The 18,668-nt window shown below is 39.0% G+C and overlaps 1 protein-coding gene across 2 annotated transcripts; it reads left to right on the top strand.

The window, feature by feature from the left end:
• Positions 1-13,915: 13,915 nt before the first annotated feature.
• Positions 13,916-18,443, top strand: LOC148096258 (actin filament-associated protein 1-like). 2 transcript variants are annotated; one of them, XM_087836013.1, is made up of 8 exons: positions 13,916-14,040; positions 14,543-14,688; positions 14,970-15,084; positions 15,865-16,104; positions 16,857-16,986; positions 17,713-17,877; positions 17,958-18,148; positions 18,228-18,443. In XM_087836013.1, the coding sequence occupies exons 2-8, from the start codon at positions 14,561-14,563 to the stop codon at positions 18,441-18,443; spliced, it is 1,185 nt and encodes a 394-aa protein (XP_087692139.1). In that variant the 5' UTR covers positions 13,916-14,040; positions 14,543-14,560. The 2 variants fall into 2 exon arrangements, with proteins under 2 accessions (XP_087692139.1, XP_087692140.1); XM_087836014.1 differs by lacking the exon at positions 15,865-16,104.
• The last annotated feature ends 225 nt before the right edge of the window (positions 18,444-18,668 follow it).

Raw genomic sequence — 18,668 nt, 5'->3', positions numbered from 1 at the left:
TGTCACTCCTAAAATATCGACATATTTAAATATGAATGTAACGTTAGTATCCCCATTCTTTTAGTCATATGTAATATATGTAATTTTAATTACATTTGTCTTGAACTTGTGTGGTAGCAGTGGAAACAGTGTGAGTTAGCTCATAACAACTTGCATAAGAATGATCGGGTCAGCAGCGTTATGGTTCAGGATTCCTGCAGTGCAGAGAACAGCTGTGTGTGTGTGTGTCAAGGTCCACAGAGGAGTTCCACCAACTAGATAACCAGTGAGGCTAATAAAGATGGTTAATAAAGTTTGTATTTCACTGCATGCTTCAGTGAACTACAAGCGAGTGAGTTTAGGTACTCCACAAACACGTACATAAGTGTGATGTAGCTGCTCATTTAATTTGGTACTGACTAGCAATGAAAAATGCATTGAGGTAGTAAACAAATGAGAGAATCCCAGCAAATGCAAATACTTGCAATCTGTGTACAAGTATGCAAACCAAGTCTTTGTGTTTGTTTGCAGGAATGGCAACAGAAGACCGGCACATAAACCCATCACATACACCCTTGCATCCGTCTTCCTCCAATCTCTTTTTTTGAAATTGTGTATATATTTATTTAAAAAACAAAAAAACAAAATACCGTCAGAAGGTGTGCTGAGGAGGATACATGCATAGCATTCACATGTACTAAAACACATGCCTAGTTTGAGTATACTGTAAGTACCACAACATAAACTTTTATACTATTGAGCATGTTCAGTGTACTTGCTTGTGCAACTTGTGTTTTCCGCTTTGACATCTTTTCAAGCAAACACCTGTCTTTATTTTTCCTCTCAAAATGTGTTCCAGCCATTTGAAGTTAAAAAGGTCCAAGGTCAAAACCAAGTATTTATTTGTAAATGTTAAAGGAAATACTAGCTTCCCTGTGTTTATTTATGTTGACGTATTTAAAGTATTTTCGTAGAGTTTGTGGCTCTTTTCACTCTCCCTTTTCCCACAACATAATTGGTCATCAGTCATGATGCCTCTGTTGTAGTAACAATAATTGTAACACACACCAGCCTGGCAACAATGTAGCTCCTCTCTCACTGATGTTTGAAGAAGTACAAATACAATTGTCCCAACTGTCAGAAACACCGACTCATGGCTAGCAGAAGATTTTGTTAATTGTGTTAAGTGTTTGAAAAGCTAAAGACCTTTTCACACACAGATCATGATGAATCACACTTGAAGCGTGTTTTAATATGAATGTCCATATTTTATATCTGTGACTTTATTGCTATGGGTAATCCGATGGTAAGTTTGTGTTGGTTTGGTAAGTTCCTTGTTTATTCTGTTTGTTTCAGCTTTTCTTTTTGCATTAAAACAACCATGACTGAATACAGACATGTGTGGTCTGGACAACTTCCAAAAGGATGTCTTTTTCTGCCAGTTTAGAGAAGTTTATGAACAGAAAGCTGACCAACTAACTGAAAGTAGATTAGATGCTGAGTCAAATATAAATATAACCTGTTAAATTTACATATTCGATTTCACATATAAGATTTTTTTTTAATATGTGGTGAAATATGTGAACATTGTTAATATAAAGAGTAGGCGGGGCAGAAAAGACAGGAAAGGTGTAACGCTTAAAGAACAACAGGATGCCTTACAGTTAGATTAGATAGTAACATGGTTGGCTATAACAAAGTGAAATTAGTGCGCATGGCATGGGAAGCTCGCTCATTCTGTGAAGGCACCATTAATGATGTAAACAAGTTTACGAACAACATATAGTCAGGTGACATTTTTTAAGAGTACCTGCCTGCAGTCCATACTCTCACTCACTGGTGAAAGTTAAAATTGAAAATATGACAAATCAGACCAGTTTATCAAGAAAGGCCATACTGGTGACAGACCCAAATAAAATACATATTATACAGCCTATATGTTTATTAAAATGTTTCTAATTAAGGCCTCACTAAGAGCATCATCATCCATGCTTTGTAATAGTTGTATTGTTAATGGAGAACTTGCGCTTCTTTCTGTGTGTGTGTGCTTGTGTTGCTCAGAGATGTCTTCATGGCACATTGCAAATCCTTCAACATTACACTGACTAAAAGGGGGGCACTTGTAAACTCACACTGCTGTGTGTTCTGCTCAATCAAAGACTGTGAGTTTGATTTCCACACTGTTAAACACACATACATTCATCAGTGTCACACTGATAATGGTGTTTCTTTTGTGTTGTTGTTGTTGTTTTTGGACGATGTTTCACTGCCTAAGCTTTGCTACTATGTATATAAGGCTAATTTACTTTATGGGGAGTGTTGACAGATGTAGTGAAAGCATGCACTCAGTTTGGAACTCATTGAACACACAGACACTCACTGGTTCGTGGTGATGTAAATATTTCCTGTCTCCTGCCTGAATGATATCCCTAAGGTTTTACAATCATGTTAGCTTAAAGATGGGACAAGAGATGGTGGTCAGCAAGTGTTGACCTGCAACAAAAAAGGATGTCTGATGTCAGTAAATGTGAACCTGCTGTACATAGCTTGGTAAATGTAGTACTGTAGAAGGGCAGGAGGGCTTTGAATTTTTTTTCTTTTTTCTTTTGCACCATATACATTTTCTCTTGTTTTATATCACAGACAGTCTCCAACTCGGGGACAGGCACACTTGTACATAAATTAATAAACCTCCGAACAAACCGGTCTTGGACTTTGTGCCTTATTGTTGGTTCTTTTCAAAAGCAGAGCAATGTATTGACCACAGAACAGTTTTCCAATCGTTTTAAATGAGCTTTGGCCCAGGGCAAATGGCAGTGTTTCCAGACCTATTCACATCTGGCTTCTTCTTTAAATGTTAGAGCTTTAACCTGAATTTGTAGATAGATCTAGATACAAACTTTTCATAGACATTGATTTCTGGAAGTGTTCCTTCCAGTGTTCTACAGGTTATGCACATCCAATACTCAGAATCCATCATCATTCCTAGCATTAAAAGTGTAAGAGGTTTGAAATTTTCTAGTGACAGAGTCAGAGTTGGAAATTTTCTTTAAATTTGTCAGTCGAGTTTCACTTTAGTCATGTGTATGGTAGAGCTAGTCTATAGAGCTTCATCAGGACGTAGTAGATTTCACTGTTCTACAATTCTCATGTCAGAAGAAGCTTTTATGTTGTTCTTTGATGGTCAGTGTACGTTCACAATTATTTTAATTTTGTTGACACAGACAAAAGCAGAAATTTTCTCAATGTATATTTTGCAAAAATGGAAGTTTTTTTTTTCTTCCAATTTTTGTTTTTTGATTAATTCTATCAAGCCATCAAACCCAGCAAGATTTAGATAGCTTGGTTTGTGTGTAGCTGACTGAGAATAATGAATCTATTTAGAAAATAATTGTACTTTTTAATAGTGAGAACGTAGTGATGGATGTTTACTGATTTATCAGTGACATCCATTTACTCAAAAAAATACTGATTAGTGGATGACTGGAATGTATAGTTTATGATTGTAATTTACAAAATATAACCAGAGGTGATGTGATGCTTGTGTGATTTTTTTTAACAGGACCCTACAGTAGGATGAGTACCCTAAGTTCACCAACCTTTTGATGGCTAGGTGTGCAGTTCCTGCTTTAATGCATTTACTTTTATGATTCAGAAATTTAAATCAAGAGGCAAGAAATGTTTGCGCACACTTATGGACTTAAATCAATAGTGTCTTGATGTATGCTCAATCATCCAGGTAAGGAAATCTTAAAAAGTTGATTCTGTTCATCAAGTCTTATCTTTTTTAGTGGGAGAAACATTTTGTCACTCATCCAAAAAAGGTACATAAGATGAATAGAATCAACTTTTGCCGGTTAAAATAATAGTGTCACTGTCCTCTGCTAAGACTGGAGATAATGCTAGCTAGTTCAGCTGGGTAATATTTTCTTAGAACAGCAGGGCTACATGCGGTGATGCTAGAATTAGCCATGGTATCAAACTACCTTCAACAGGTGGTCAAGCTGAGTCCACAGGCGCACTACGTTTCCCTGGAGAGCTCCTTCATTCTTCATATATCCATGTCGGGCAAGAGTGTAAAGCCCGCAGCTGAATGGCCTTTGTTCAAGCACACACGCTTTTTGGCAGTGCACAGCTGTGTAGAAAAATCCAGGCAGGCTAATCTGAAAAGCTAATCCGCGAGTTTACAGGAAAGGGAAATGGATTTTCAAATGAGAGGCACAAATCGCCATTTTAAATGTCAGAAATAAATCTTTTTTTTTTTATCCATTTAAATTGTGTTTTAAAAATGATTTTGAAAATCTGTGTTTTAATTTAGAATTCGAAAATAGTTTTTCAAATGCGGTTTATATTGAGAATTAAATTTTTTGTGATTTGAAGTATTTATTAATAGTAATAATAAGGTTTAAAATTTTCATTTAAAACGTTTTTTTTATTTTAAATTAACTTGTTAAATAATAAATTACTTTAGTGTTGTTTGAATGTTTGAATAAATAAAATAATTTTAAAACATGAAATCGTAAATGAACTTAGAAATGCATCATGTATTGTACAATTCATTATTCAAGCACAGAATTCAATGTAACTGTCTGGAGGAGTTATAGCTGCTTCGTTTATTGTCATCTTAAATATATTAAAAAGTCTCTTTTCACATGAGTCAGATAACTCCCCAGAAATGAAGCCAAAATGTCTCTACTGCCCCCTTGTGTCTGGCTGCAGTACTGGCGTCAGACTAAAATAACTAATTTTGTAAAGTTCGTTTAGCTCATCTGTGCAGGTTAATTAATTTATCCTGAGAAAAACCATTACTGTACGTTTATTATGAGTATTATACTGTAAGAGCAACAGGCTGGACTCTACAGCTCCTGTGCAGAGCAAACAGCAGCACGTTTTCTGTCTCTTGCCACATCTGTAAAGACAGTAACACCAAAGTTTAAAAAAGGTTGCACTGCAGTAGCACCTCATAACTCATTCACTATCGATTAAATGGTAAATGGCCTGTATTTGTATAGCGCTTTGCTAGTCCCTAAGGACCAGTACATAAATAGCTTTTGCTATTTATGGCCATTTGGCTATGGCCATTTGGCAGCTTAAGTTAAAATTTGTTTAATTTTTCCACTGATTAACTTTTAGTACTGACTCTGTGTATTTATTTTACTGAATTAGTTTCAGTTAAAAAAACAGTCTGAATTAATCTTAATGAGGTATTGTTCACAGCGTTAGATGTCCGGTAGTGCTTACAGCTTACATCCTTTGAGAAAAATAATTGAAAGCGTTAATATTTGTTGTCCAATTCTCAAGCAGCAGCTCAAACACCAGTTATAATACCTCTGCATGTTGCTGTCTACTATGCAGCAGAAGACTGAACCGGGCCTGAAACCTGCTCCATCATCTCATCTTTGCAGTTCATCATGCAAAAAGCACCAACAGGTCAAAGGTAAATATAGTATATAAGGTTTTGCACATTGTAAATAAACAGCTCATATGTCAGCAGAAATGTAGAACTAAAAAAAATGTGAGTGTGTGAGGACAGGGAGGATCAGCTTTATTTCAGATTCGAGGGATAAACTTTATATTTCAGTTTGTGATGGTTCTGTTCCCTTTGTGAATGCAGGAGCTGCCCTCAGATTCAGACCTCAGCTCCACCCAGTGACAGCAGACCGATCATCCAACATTTTCACATGTTAAAATTAACTGATGAAAACAGTACAAAAGTTAAAGTATCACATGTGCTGTCAGTGAAAGCTTCAGCTGTTTAATTGATAAAGTTAAAGACAAAAAGTCAAAGGTATCATCCATTTAACTGGTGTCACTATATATCAGCATTAACAGTACCACAATTTAGTGGTTCAGAAAGCCACTGATCTCAGACCTGCAGAGCTTCGGTTTTAAAAACTGAATGTACTCAGCTGCATGAAGAGGACATGAGATTTTCTCTGACACAATAGACCCTGACAAGAAAATGCTAACTTCCTGTTTTAAGACCAGATGTAGAGTTGTACATTTCCGGTAGGGTTTTTTTTGCAGTCAATCGCTACTGCGAAGATGGACTCCAAAATCATGTCCAAAACACGAAAATGGAAGAATCACGTTAAGTTACAAAGAGTAGCAGGTGGGAACACTTACCATTACTGTGTCATAAAAAATCGAATGATCAATTTTGACGTCTGAAGAGTGTAGATCGATTGGTTGTTTACATCACTTAACACAAGCATAACTTTAATTACAAAATCAGAAGACACATCATCCACATTCAGAAGCACATCTCTGTATAGTGACAGTTCTCTAGCATATCGAGACTATCTCTCCACACCGTTACATATTCCATGTGTACGGGGTACGACCCCCCCCTTGGTCGTGGCGTGTGGATATTTCTTTAAGACACTCTGGCATGCCCGGCTACGCCCCACAGCTTACGTATAAAACAGCTGTGCAGACGTGACACCGGTGATCGTTGATCTCCACTTGTTGTGTGTGTGTGCGAAAGAGTGCTTACCTTGAGAGTACTGTGTGTGTGCGTCTATTGGAGCGTGCTTCGGCATCCTCCGTGGGCGATGTATTTCTCCCTTCTAGGTCCCCTGGTAGTAGTGATGGGCAGATGAAGCTTCATGAAGCACTGAAGCTTTTCATCCAATTGGTTCACCCCAGCGCAAAGCGTCTTGAAGCTTCATTTGCTCTAGTAGGACACCTACTGGACGTAAAAATATTAGTTGGCATGAATTTGAAGAGTGTGACCTTTTGCACACAGCCTGTAAATGTCAACAACAAAAGGAGTGTGTAAAACATGTATATTGTAGTGATGGCAGTATACTGTGTATATTTATACTGGCAGTATGGAAAATGATTATTTGGAAATGCTTAAAATGGAAATGATCATTTACTGTGAGGTGAGGTGTGGTTGGGGTGTGGACAGTGGTTGTGCTTTTGTAATGTTGAGGTATGGACAGCTACAGACTGAGGCTCAGTCATGCCCACATTTTATTCTGTAAAAAAATACATTTTCACTGCTTTTATGGCCTTTTTAGTGGGGAGAACATAGCTAGGATTTAATGATTTAACAAATCTTTTAAATCCTTTGTCCTCCACAATGCTAAATGGCTGGGAGTCCTCAATCACCATGCTAAACAGGTTTTCATCTATTTGAGAGAGAGAGATAGCCTTTATTTGTCAGTTGGAGGTCTTTTGCCCACAACCGAGATGACAGACCTTGCCGACCGTACATACAATACACAAACATCACATTGGGGAGACAGGTCAGGCTAGGTAGCGAGGAAAAAAAACATCAAAATGTGTAACACAGAAGGATAATACAGGAATGCACAGATATCAACACTAGTGATGGGTCGTTCGCGAACGAAATGGCTCTTAGAGCCGACTCTTTGAAGTGAACGATGCGAGCCGGCTCCTTATTGGGAGCCGTGAGGTTTTGTTTTTTCTTTCTCTCACCCTCTCTCTCGCCCTTTTTTCTGCTAAACTCCGCACGCGCGGCCTGTACTTTGCGCTGGGCAGAGGGGGGAGGGGCGTTAGTTACACTTGCAGTAGCACAGGAACAGAGCCAGAGAGAAAGAGAGTGAGGGACAACAACGTCACATTAGAAAGGTATAGTAATCACGTCACAATTTGACTCTTTTAACCACTAAATTTGTTGTTTCATCACTGGTTTGTGATTTACCAGTGTCTTTCTTTTTGAAGTCAAGTTGTCCTGCAACCCAGAGAGTTTATTTGTTAGTAGTGGATAAACTTTATCTTTTAACATCAGGTGTATGTTAAGTTTAGCTGCTTTAAGCTTGCTGGAAAATCTTCACGTGTTCATGAATGTAAGCTGTTTCTTCATTGCGTGTGTGTGCGTTTTTGGGTGGGTTATTTTAACTTTTTTTTTTCTCCAACAAGGCATTTCTCTAATTGTGTGTGTTTTTAATTTTGTTTCCCAAATTTTGATCTCCCACCTTAAATAACAGCATTCCATGTCTTCAGCCAGGAATTAGAGCTTGCTTGTGAGATTCAGGGACACATGGTGCCAAAAACAATTCAGTGAAAAACTTGCCTGAAAATTTCCAGTGATGGTAGCCGATAACTGGAGGAGAAGATGTCCTTTAAGCTTCTTTTTCATGTAGGGACAAAGTGAGAGGTCAAGCTGTAAAATTTTAAGCCAGAGCTTGGCCTGTGTGTCGTCCCAATTTTGTTAATCTATCCTTTTGCTGCTGTACTCAGGTCTCCAGGTTGAGAGAAATCCACCTGTATTAAGAGACTAAAACATTCATTTACTATTTTTCTTACAACATCCATTTGGTTCATCTGCCTAGATTTTACTCTCTCTCTCTTGGTGCATAGTTCACACAGTCAGGCAGTTGCCTTTTATGGGCATGCAAGTTTCCGGTCACTTACCCCCAGCAGCTGCGAAGCCGTCTCTCCCATATCAAAACCCAGCCAAACATTAAACATTCACCGTAGTCATTCAAAACTTTATTTGTAATATTATAATCAGCAAAATCAGCGTTTTAATTACAGGCATGTATCATTGTTTGCAAATCATACGTATATAAAACTCAATAACACGCTAAACAGGAAGTCCTCTGTGGGCTTCACAGCAGCCACCTCATTTGCATGTTCACACAGAATAGCTCGCAGCGCTGCAGCGCACTGTCGTCACACACACAGCCTCGTTTCACACTCAACTCTCTATTATTTTACAAAGACGTCTTATATTTACAATCACTCTCAGGCCTGAAAGTTTTAGCGCCTACACAATTTTGACAAATTTAAGTTAACGGGTCCAACCGAAGAAAGTCCAACTTTTTTGTAATCAATTAACCAGTATCAGACTCTAACTGTATCTGGCCTCATCTCTAAAATCCCTAACTCAATTTACAGTGCCCAAAAAAGCGCAGATACCGTTCAACACGGTAAGGAGACTCTAACTCCTAGTTATTCTGGAGTGCCCCAAGCTCCACAGTGACCAACTGACTATCCCTCCAAGAGGACAAGGCCTAGGCGTCCCTGGCCTTGGCAAGCGTTACCTCTGAGCACTGCGCCTCCTAGTGGACTCTAACCACCGTTCTCACAAAATTTATAATACTTTTAAACAACAGACAACACCCAAAAAACAAGAGTATGACTGAGGCAGATGCAACGTTATGGACATTGGAGACTCTAACTCGCAAAATGACCAACACAGATGCAATCCTTAGACCAATGGAGACTCTAACTCACAAAATGACCAATTCCCTATCAAACTACCTGAGACTCTAACTCAGTATTATTACCTTTACCTGAGACTCTAACGCAGTATTATTACCTTTACCTGAGACTCTAACTCAGTATTTTTACCTTTACCTGAGACTCTAACTCAGTATTTTTACCTTTAAGCTTATTTCAAGTTTCAAAACTCATGAGATTTTTCATCAAAATCAAAACAGGCCTTCACCAGTAATTTCAGTGAGTAGACTTTTAATTTATACAGTCCAATTTGGCACAGTTTGGATTTACATTCAACAGGTTGTGCCTCACCTTTAAATGTGCCGGCTTGCCCACTCACGTCAGACCACTGGCTCGTGCCTGCCCGTTCAACCACCTCGGACCGTCCAAACCTCCAAAACTTCCATCCCAATACCACAGGACGAGCCCCCAAAACTGTTACGGATTCAAATATTGGGGATGGATACAGGAGGAAAACCCAAAATAACCACACTGGTCCGGCCGGGTCAAGTCAAATGATGATTTAATGAACACACGCGTGGGAGATGGACACCATACAGCAGACAGCATCAGATCTCAAAATGGTGGAGCCTTGATCAAACTCTTATAGCCTCTAGTGGCCCCCACCTAATCATAAAAGCCTAAACATTCACATTCTTTCTCACACAGCGCCTAAGCTACGACCTTGGCTCCCTGTTTATCTGCTCCTGATGAGATGGGGCAGTATGCTCTGTTCTCTTCTAATCAGACAAATAAGGCGATGACTTTCTGTGAACAATATTTTCTTCTAACTCAGCAGTATAATGCATCACAAAACAATATCATTCATTCACAATAAATCAGCAGTCTAATGTAATGCAAATCAGTTTACCAAATGTAATAGTTATCACCTTCTTCTAATTCAGGAGCATAATGCAAACTAAAACTACATAATAATTCACAATCTTTAATTAGGGGTATAACATGGCATAAAATAATATCATAATCCCACATAATCATCCACTATTTTCAGTTGCAGATGATAAAGGATTCAGAAATCATGCAGGCCCATATGACAGAGAATGTGCATCTTCTTTTTGTTTTAATATTTTAATTTATATTTAATTGTGTTGTGGTTTGCAGTGTTTTGTGTTGTTTCACGTTAAATTTGTTTAAAAGGAAAAAGCTGAAAATTTAAATAGTTAAAAGTCTAAAATGTAAATAGTTGTTCTTTGTATTATATGATTTATTTATTACATTTTATGTGGAGTGAATAAATAAAGTATATTTATGGTGGCCCTTAGAGAAAAAGCACGTACAAACTCCAAAACACGTACAAACTCCTAAGCATGTACAAACTCCAAAACGCATAAAAACTCAGACGCACTTACAAACCCCGAAGCATGTACAAACTCCAAAACACGTAAAAACTAAGAAGCACTTACAAAAGACAACAGAAGTGCTCCAGGATGCTAGGGCGCAGTGTTGAGCTTTTGTTACCTAGTGGCTACACAAGCCAGGAAGTATCAACAACCGGATTTGGTGTGTGGTAGTAACAGGTAAATTATTTTTTTTTTTTAATTATTTGAATAAATATGAGTGCTTGTCTATAAATACACAAACAATACACACATGCTTTCAATTGTGTAATTTAAGTGATCTGGGTAGCTCTGTTTTGGAAGTTCAGTAAACGCTAGAAATGTGTTTTGGAGTTTGTACGTGCTTTTTGGAGTTTGTATATGCTTTAGAGTGTGTACGTGCTTTGTCTCTAGGGGCCATATATAAACATATATAAATAAAACCACTTTTTTTTACATTAGTAATTCCTTTTCTGCATAATTTTATATTATTGTTAATGATTAAATAATTAAAGCAACAAAACAACCTGAAGAGCCGGTTCAGAGCCGAAAGAGCCGGCTCTTTTTAGTGAGCCGAGCCGAAAGAGCCGGATCTCTAAAAAGAGCCGGAAATCCCATCACTACTGGTGTCGGCACATAAGGACGCTGTCATAGCCTGTCAGCGACGTTGATTGGCTGCGTATACGAACGTGAATCACAATATTGGCTGGACTATGGTATAAGGTGGGATCGTTCTAATCCCATACGGGAGCAGCCAGTCACTTACTGACTAACACTGCAAAACAGAATTGTTAAAGTATTAATTTTAATTTCAATTCAGGTTGGATTTTTTGTGCGCAACGCAGATTTTCTGTGCGCAAAGACCGTGCCAGCAGTGCGCAATTGCGCACGTGCGCAGCTTAGAGGGAACATTGGCGACTATTAATGTGACTTCTGTTACACCAAAATGTATTGCAAACCATGTTTAAAGACTTCAGGAAGTTTTGGATGTGGTTTTTCTCTGACTGATTGGAGCAGAATTCACATATATTAATCATGCAGTATCGTCACAGCAATATCATCAGCTGTAATAATTGCCAAAAAATAGTTAGTAGTTCTCATCCTTTGCTCCTTCTCTTATTCAGTCCAAGAACTCTCTTAATCTTAATCAGCCACATTCTTTCCATGGCAGGTAACAAAAAAAGCTGATTTACTGGAATTAAATTAGCCTGATCAGAGTTTTTTTTTAAATTACTTTTACAACTGTGTGTCTACGCTCCACCTCAGCCCTGCATTGTGTCTTTGTATTCTTTTGTTATTGCAAGAAAGACCCTGCATCTTAAATTGACTGCAGACAGCTTACTGTTTAATTAAGACAGTTGCCATGGTAATTGTCATCTTGCATTGAGGAAAATGCAATGTGGGAAAAATGCCAAATCAGGAATTTTTGACTGCAAAGAGGAAGTTAACACAGGGAGTTGCTGTCATTATATCATATCAGTTTGAACTGCTATTCATTGTTTTTAGCAGCCAGGTGCTGATTCCTGTTAAGTATTAATGGGTGTGTGTGTGTGCAAGTGCAAGTGCAAACTAGCCTCAGTGATTATACAGATCTCTGTGTACACATGTGTGTTTAGAGTCAGTCCAGACGTTGGCTATGACATAAGTGAAGGGGAATGCTTTATATTTCCCTCCCCCGCTTGTTCTCCACTGTCTGTTTTACTTCGATGTCTGACAGTAGAGAGAGGTCAAAAGTCAAGTTTTTTTTTCCTTTCTAGTGTAGAGATACAAACACATTAAAACACACATCTTTCTTTTGTCTTTCTTATATTCTCTCACTCTCATTTACACTCATTCAGATACATCACAGACCAGAGTATCAGCAAAGCAAGAGAGTCAAGCAGAAGCTATTTTCCTTACACAGACAGAGCGACTCAGACATAGCCTCTCATGACCTTTTTTTTCACCGTTAGCCCTCTTTCCAGCAGAATGTGCACAGTCATTCAACTCTCTTTTGCTATTTGAATAGAAACTAGGGCAGCTCAAATCAGAACACTCAGACCAGAGGGAATGTTGGGATTTTGAAATGAGTTTAATTCTCCAACATTGCTTTTTTTGAACACAAGGGTCTGATTAAACCCGTTCGGAACTCGGCGTTGTTTATAGTAGAATCTAAGGTTTCTCTTCTTTTTTACATTATTACAAAAGCATCCAAACATAACTGGATCAACATCTCTCTTGGTATTTTCCTGTGCTGAGATCAAGATCATAGATTGCCTCATAGCTTGCAGGAGTCCTTCAGCAAGGATTGTTAGAGTTCTTTTTACTAATTTACTCTTCAGTGTAAAAAAGGAATTAATTTCAAAATGTTCTCTCAGGAAAAGGAAAGAAAAATACAAAGTCGGAGCAGAAGACTGGCACTGTGGGGAAGGGAGCAAGTAAGAAAATCACTAAGATCATTGGACTTGGAAAGAAGAAGCCCTCCACAGATGAACAGACATCATCAGCTGAAGAAGACGTACCTACATGTGGTGAGAGAGAGAGACGCAATAATCCTGACATGGTAGAAGTATGGCTTTTATATGGATCTTGATTGATTGACCGGTCTATAAATGCATTTATGTCCCAATGAATCTTTGGAATTTTGGTTAATTAAGAAAATGTTTCAAAGTAATGCCAGAGGCGTTTCAGAATGGCTGCTGAGTGGTGCAACTCACTTCTAGGAAGTTTTTTCTTAAGATTGCTATGTTAGGGTCCTGAAAGTAAACAGTTCAGACAGGTTGCTTTGATTTCCTTATGCTTTCAGATGTATTATAAAACAATGATTCTAAAAGTTTTTTTTAAAAAATCATTTAGAAGTGCATGTTTCTGGACATCCTGTTTTTGTTGTGTTTCTTGGCATTTTTAGATTAGTAGGATAGTGTAACCCCACCGTCTTGTGTTCTTTCTTACATCTTTCTCCATCTCAAAGTGAAGTTATCTCTCATTTTTTCTCTCCCTGGGAAATATAGCAGTTGTACCTTTAGCTACCAAACACAATGTGTGACAAACTGCCCAGAAACAGTTTGTGTGTTTGCTGATATTTGTTGAGTAGCTAGTAGCACTAGCTAGATCCTGAAGTACCCATGTACTCAAGGGTCCATGCTAACCCCATTGTGTGCAATAAGGACCAGTGATGGACAAACAAATAGAAATGCCTTTTATGTCTTATTATTTCCTTCATTTAGGCTCAAATAGGTACGACTAAAATGTCTCCCAACTAGACAGGCCTGTAAAAATATTGTCACTGTAACGGCTTCTTTCAGATGGTATCCTCTTGACTGTGTTTGCTCTGACAGGCTACCTGAATGTTCTCTCTAATAACCGCTGGAGGGAGCGCTGGTGCCGCCTCAAGGACAACCAGCTGCTCCTTCACAAGGACCGGGATGACCTGAAGAGCCACATAGCCTCACTGCCCCTCCGAGGCTGTGAGGTCAGCCCCGGCCTTGATCACAAACACCCCTTTGCCTTCCGCCTCCTTCGTAACAGCCAAGAAGTGGCCGTACTGGAGGTGAGTTTGATTACATACTTGAGAGATTTTCATAGAAAAAAAACTTTGTTGAGGGAATTAGAAATGCCTCAAACACCACTAAATCACACTTAAGCTGGTGCAGGAAAATATTGCTCCTTATTTTTTATCTTCCTCTTGAGTGCTCCATATCTCCTCCACCCACAGTGATTTTTGTGTTTAATGTTGTTGGTCTTCACAAACTTCCTCCATTTGCCATCCAGTTTGTTTTGATTCTATTTCCTCACATAGTCTGCACGCTATCCTTAAACAATCCAATTATTATTATCTTCATTTAAACAGATAATAATAATAAGGAATTTAAAGTTTATAAGGATCCTCTTCTTGTTTTGGCTGGTCTTTTTAGGGGATCATTTGCCTCCATCTCACCCTGTTTCTACTGTCCTCCTTCACTAAATCATAAACCTTCTCTCTTTTTAAACATTTAACTCTTCACAGACACTGGCGGGATTGCATATTTTGTAACTCTGACTTTTGCCTTCAGGCCTCCTCCTCTGAGGAGATGGGTCGCTGGTTGGGGGTTTTGCTAGCTGAGACTGGATCTACCACAGACCCAGCCACCTTGCACTATGACTACATTGATGTTGAGACCACTGCTAACGTCATCCAGCTTGCCAAACAGTCTTTCTGGTGAGAGATGCATCCACATCATTTCACATGAATCTTTTTCTCTCTGGTTAATACCTGGAAGAACTCTTAAAGAATTAGTGCTTAATGTGTTTTATTTCTTATTTCATTAGCTCACAATGACTCATATGTTGAAACGTAGTATGTCTGGCTTTTTTCATTTTCCTGTTTTTATACGATAGTTTGTACTATTTTGTAGACTAAGAGATACAAAAATCGCAGGTAATGAAGATATATGAAGGGCACTGTATATTTAAGCCTCAATCGTGATGTTTTATGTTTAGTTTCACCAGTAAGCGTGCCGTGTCTCCTAACCCATATCTGGACAACCCAGTCAGTGGCTATGCCTGCCCCACTGGTATGGCACTACACTATGATGATGTGCCCATAAATGGAATGGTAAGGACACAACTGCTTGCTGATGTTGCATATGTACTGCAATGAAAAAAGTGTGAGATAATTCACTTCAGCACCCTCTAGTTTGCTTACAAACTCTTGGCTGATTCTTTCTTTGCTTTTCATTTTTTGCATATCATTAACATATTATTGGAAAATGTGTCATTTTTGTTATGACACTTTCAGAAGTTCCAGTGAGCCTGCATGATAAAAATCTTTTTCTTTCCTAAAATCAAATTAGACCAAGTAATGGTATGTACTTTTCTATTTGCAATAATGGTGCTCGGGCCCCTTGCATACCACAGCTTTTACCTTCTGCACTCATTGACCTCCTGACAGATTTACATATAAACCTGAGGGCTGAGTCTGTCTGCACCCAAAGAAGAGCAAAATTACACTGTTGCATGATAATAATGATATAAAACTAATAAAGACAAGCAGACAGAGAATATAACATTGTTTATTCATAAAAGATGCTATAATAAAGGAGTAAAGAGTAACCTGTGATTTAACGTTATAGGACTTGGATAAAAGCTCATCAACAATTAAAAAGAGGAAACATTAAATATGTTTTCAGTCGTGGAGCAGTACTCTCCATTTTGGGAAGCTAAACTAAATTTGTTAAGTCAAAGCAATTGCTCTTTAATTTCACATACTGCAGTAATGCTGCTATCATCTTCTTCCTTTCTGTTCTCCTTATTTCCCCCCCTCCCCCCCCCCTTTATGGCATCTCCTTATTCTTAAATCTTCTGCTTATTGCATGCTCACCTGGTCTAACCCAAGGACCCAGAGATGCAGTACTCCACTCCCAGCACAGGGGGGCGCCAGCGGAAAGAGGAATTGCACTATGAAAACACTGAGCTCTATGAGAACATGCCCTCACCCAAGCTAGTCACCAGCTGTCCTCCCAAGGCTTCTTCTTCTACTGCTGCATCTTCTTCTGCTTGTCACTACAAAACCCCTGTTTCTAAAATCTCCTCTAAGTTCCTGTCTGCTGATTCTAAAACTAAAGACTCCGCTCAGGTGACTAACACTCTGCTGCATAACCTTCATGTTTCTTTTTGCATTTCTGCATATTAACTGTCTAACAATTCAGGGTTTGTTTTAACCTCCTCTTAACTTTTAGTGTTTTTAATTCTCCTTCGCTGTTTGTTTACTTAGTGATCTCTTATGTTTATGTATTTAATAGGCCAACATGAAACTAGTGTGAACTGGAGTTTGTTTGCTGATTTTCTTCCTGTGTCATTATGAACACCAAACAACAAAAGTAGAGATGATGCCTGTCTCCTGAAGCCGAAAAGGAAACTGTCTCCTGTGATCTGTTAGGATAATAAGGTGCAGTCGTTTAGATATGTCTGATAATGCAAGAGAAGGATTTTAATTCAATTCTGAATTTAAAAGGAAGGAATGAAAAGAAGCTAATATGGGAGAAATATAGTCTCTCTTTCCAGTCCCAGTTAGTGATCTGGCTGCATAATTCTGGATCAGCTTAGACTTTTTGTGAAACTTTCAGAACAAAGTGATAACTGAATTACAGTAGTCCAGTGTAGGAAAATTAATGAAATAATAAAAGTGTTTGTAACTTTTGTGATATTGAGTGCAATCCAAGTAGAAAACCTGTGGCATAAACAACAGTTACACATTTTTCTTTGAAATGTTTATTTATTTTTTTTATGGAAGAGCATGTTGGTACAGTTTTGTATGTGTATAGCTTATAGGCATTGCTAACATCTATTTGAAGGGTCATTTGAATTGTGTCTTTCCTGTTTGTTCAGCTAAAGGGAAAGAAGGGAGCAACAACCAATGGGGTGGCATCAAAACAGAAGCCAGAGCCAAAGAACCAGCCAAAGAAGAATGGAGTCATTGCCACAAATGGGACTGCGTCTCTGAAGCGCAACAACTCCAGTAAGTTTTGAGATTTGAAGATACCAACAGGAAGTCATCTTGAATTGAAATATCACCCACCTTTCCCAGTCAGGTCTTGCTCTGTAAGGAATAGCAGACAGTGTGTCTGGCTTCTCACCGCTGATTGCTTTCAAGCAAAATTCTGTTCCACAGCAATGTGGAAAATGCAGGATATCTAAATTACAGTTGGTTTAAGTAGAGGGGAGTAAATAACTGAAAGCCTTTAAACCTATCCTACCCTCGAGACAGTTCATGTGACGCATGTGGGCCTTGAGCCTCCTGCCAACTCCAGGGTAAGAGGCGCGATAGCAGAAACAGACCCTAGCTCATTGGAAGAGAGCGAAATGTGGTCGAGTTAATCCTTGTGGTTCAGAAAAATATTTTTTGCCTAATGTGTGAACGAGGAGGGTTGTAACCACTTAGTGTAGCTTGCAATTCCTCCAAATGTCAGAATGCAAACACCAAATGTTTCATGTTGGGTTTAGAGTACCACAGATAAGAGTGCTAAATTTGAAACTATTAGCAGCGGTTTATATGACTGATTCTTCACAGTTATTCACAATGAGTGTATTTTTCACTGAAACATAGGCTTGGCAATTAATTCCTGCGTATGGCACTGAGATCAATGGGTTTCTAAGCAGTTCATCCCCCCCCTCTCTCTCTCTGCTAGCAAATGACCCCAGTCTCTGGCTTCTAACTTTTTGAAACCCGACTTTTCTTGTGTAGATGGGGACCAGTGTAAGTATGGGAAGAACCGTGTGGAGGCTGATGCCAAGCGACTGCAATCAAAGGAGGAAGAGCTGATGAAGAAGAAGCAGGAAATCAGAAACCACCTGACTCAGCTGAAGAAGGAGAGGAGAGACCTTCGTGCTGCTGTGGAGGCAGCGGCTGGTAAGAGAGAGAGATAGAAACGTGCTTGTCATTAAAAGACGAGTTTAATAAAGTAATATTTCTCCTCTCTTTCACATTAGGCAAACGCTCACATATTTCACTATCAGAGCGCCTGAAGAAGTTGGAAGAACAGTGCAAACTGAAGGAGGAGGAGCGGGTGAACCTGGAGCTGGAGCTAACTGAGGTGAAAGAGAGCCTGAAGAAAGCCCTTAGCGGAGGTGTCACCCTGGGCCTCACCATCGAGCCGAAAGCTGGCTCCTCTGGCCTCCAGGTGAGTATGAAGTTACTTTATAAGTTTGTGCTGACACGTTAGTGTACTCATGTTTCCTTCATATTTTTGTCTTGTATAGTCACCAGCAATGCTGCGACGGACACACGAGTCTTCTCCATTCTCCAGCTGTGACACCAGTGACACCGAGTCCTGCTCGCTGCCGGTCAACAGCGCCTCACTGCTCTACCGGCAGCAGGGCAGCCAGAAGCCCTCAGCAGTCCGGGGACATGTCCTCAGGAAGGCTAAGGTCAGAGGTCACGCTACACAACGCGACTGGCTTTCTCTGAGAATATAATTGTGTGGATCCCCTCAAAGGCATCCACACTATTGAGTTCCTGTTTCTCTTTATTGTGTGGATGCCCTCATAGGGTTTTTTGGACCTTAACTACTCCCTCAGTTTTCATGCTATTTTCACCGTTCAAATCTTAAAAAATTCTGCTCTTTCCTGCTATGACTTTTGGTGCTCATAACTTCTATACTTTTTGAGATATTGAATTTTTTTTGCAATATTTTTTGCCCT

Source organism: Neolamprologus brichardi, chromosome 23, assembly GCF_056152115.1.
Source record: "Neolamprologus brichardi isolate AB-2024 chromosome 23, ASM5615211v1, whole genome shotgun sequence".
Lineage (NCBI taxonomy): Eukaryota > Metazoa > Chordata > Actinopteri > Cichliformes > Cichlidae > Neolamprologus > Neolamprologus brichardi.
The sequence above is the reverse complement of the archived record's forward strand: the minus strand, read 5'-3'. Positions and strand labels throughout refer to the sequence as shown.

What these genes read in the sequence shown, in the direction of transcription:
- LOC148096258 (XM_087836013.1), top strand. Translation starts at nt 14,561, where the DNA reads ATGGGTCGCTGGTTGGGGGTTTTGCTAGCTGAGACTGGATCTACCACA. An exon ending in AAACTAAAGACTCCGCTCAG is followed by an intron (nt 16,105 to 16,856) that starts GTGACTAACACT and finishes CTGTTTGTTCAG; the next exon opens with CTAAAGGGAAAGAAGGGAGC. An exon ending in TGCTGTGGAGGCAGCGGCTG is followed by an intron (nt 17,878 to 17,957) that starts GTAAGAGAGAGA and finishes CTTTCACATTAG; the next exon opens with GCAAACGCTCACATATTTCA.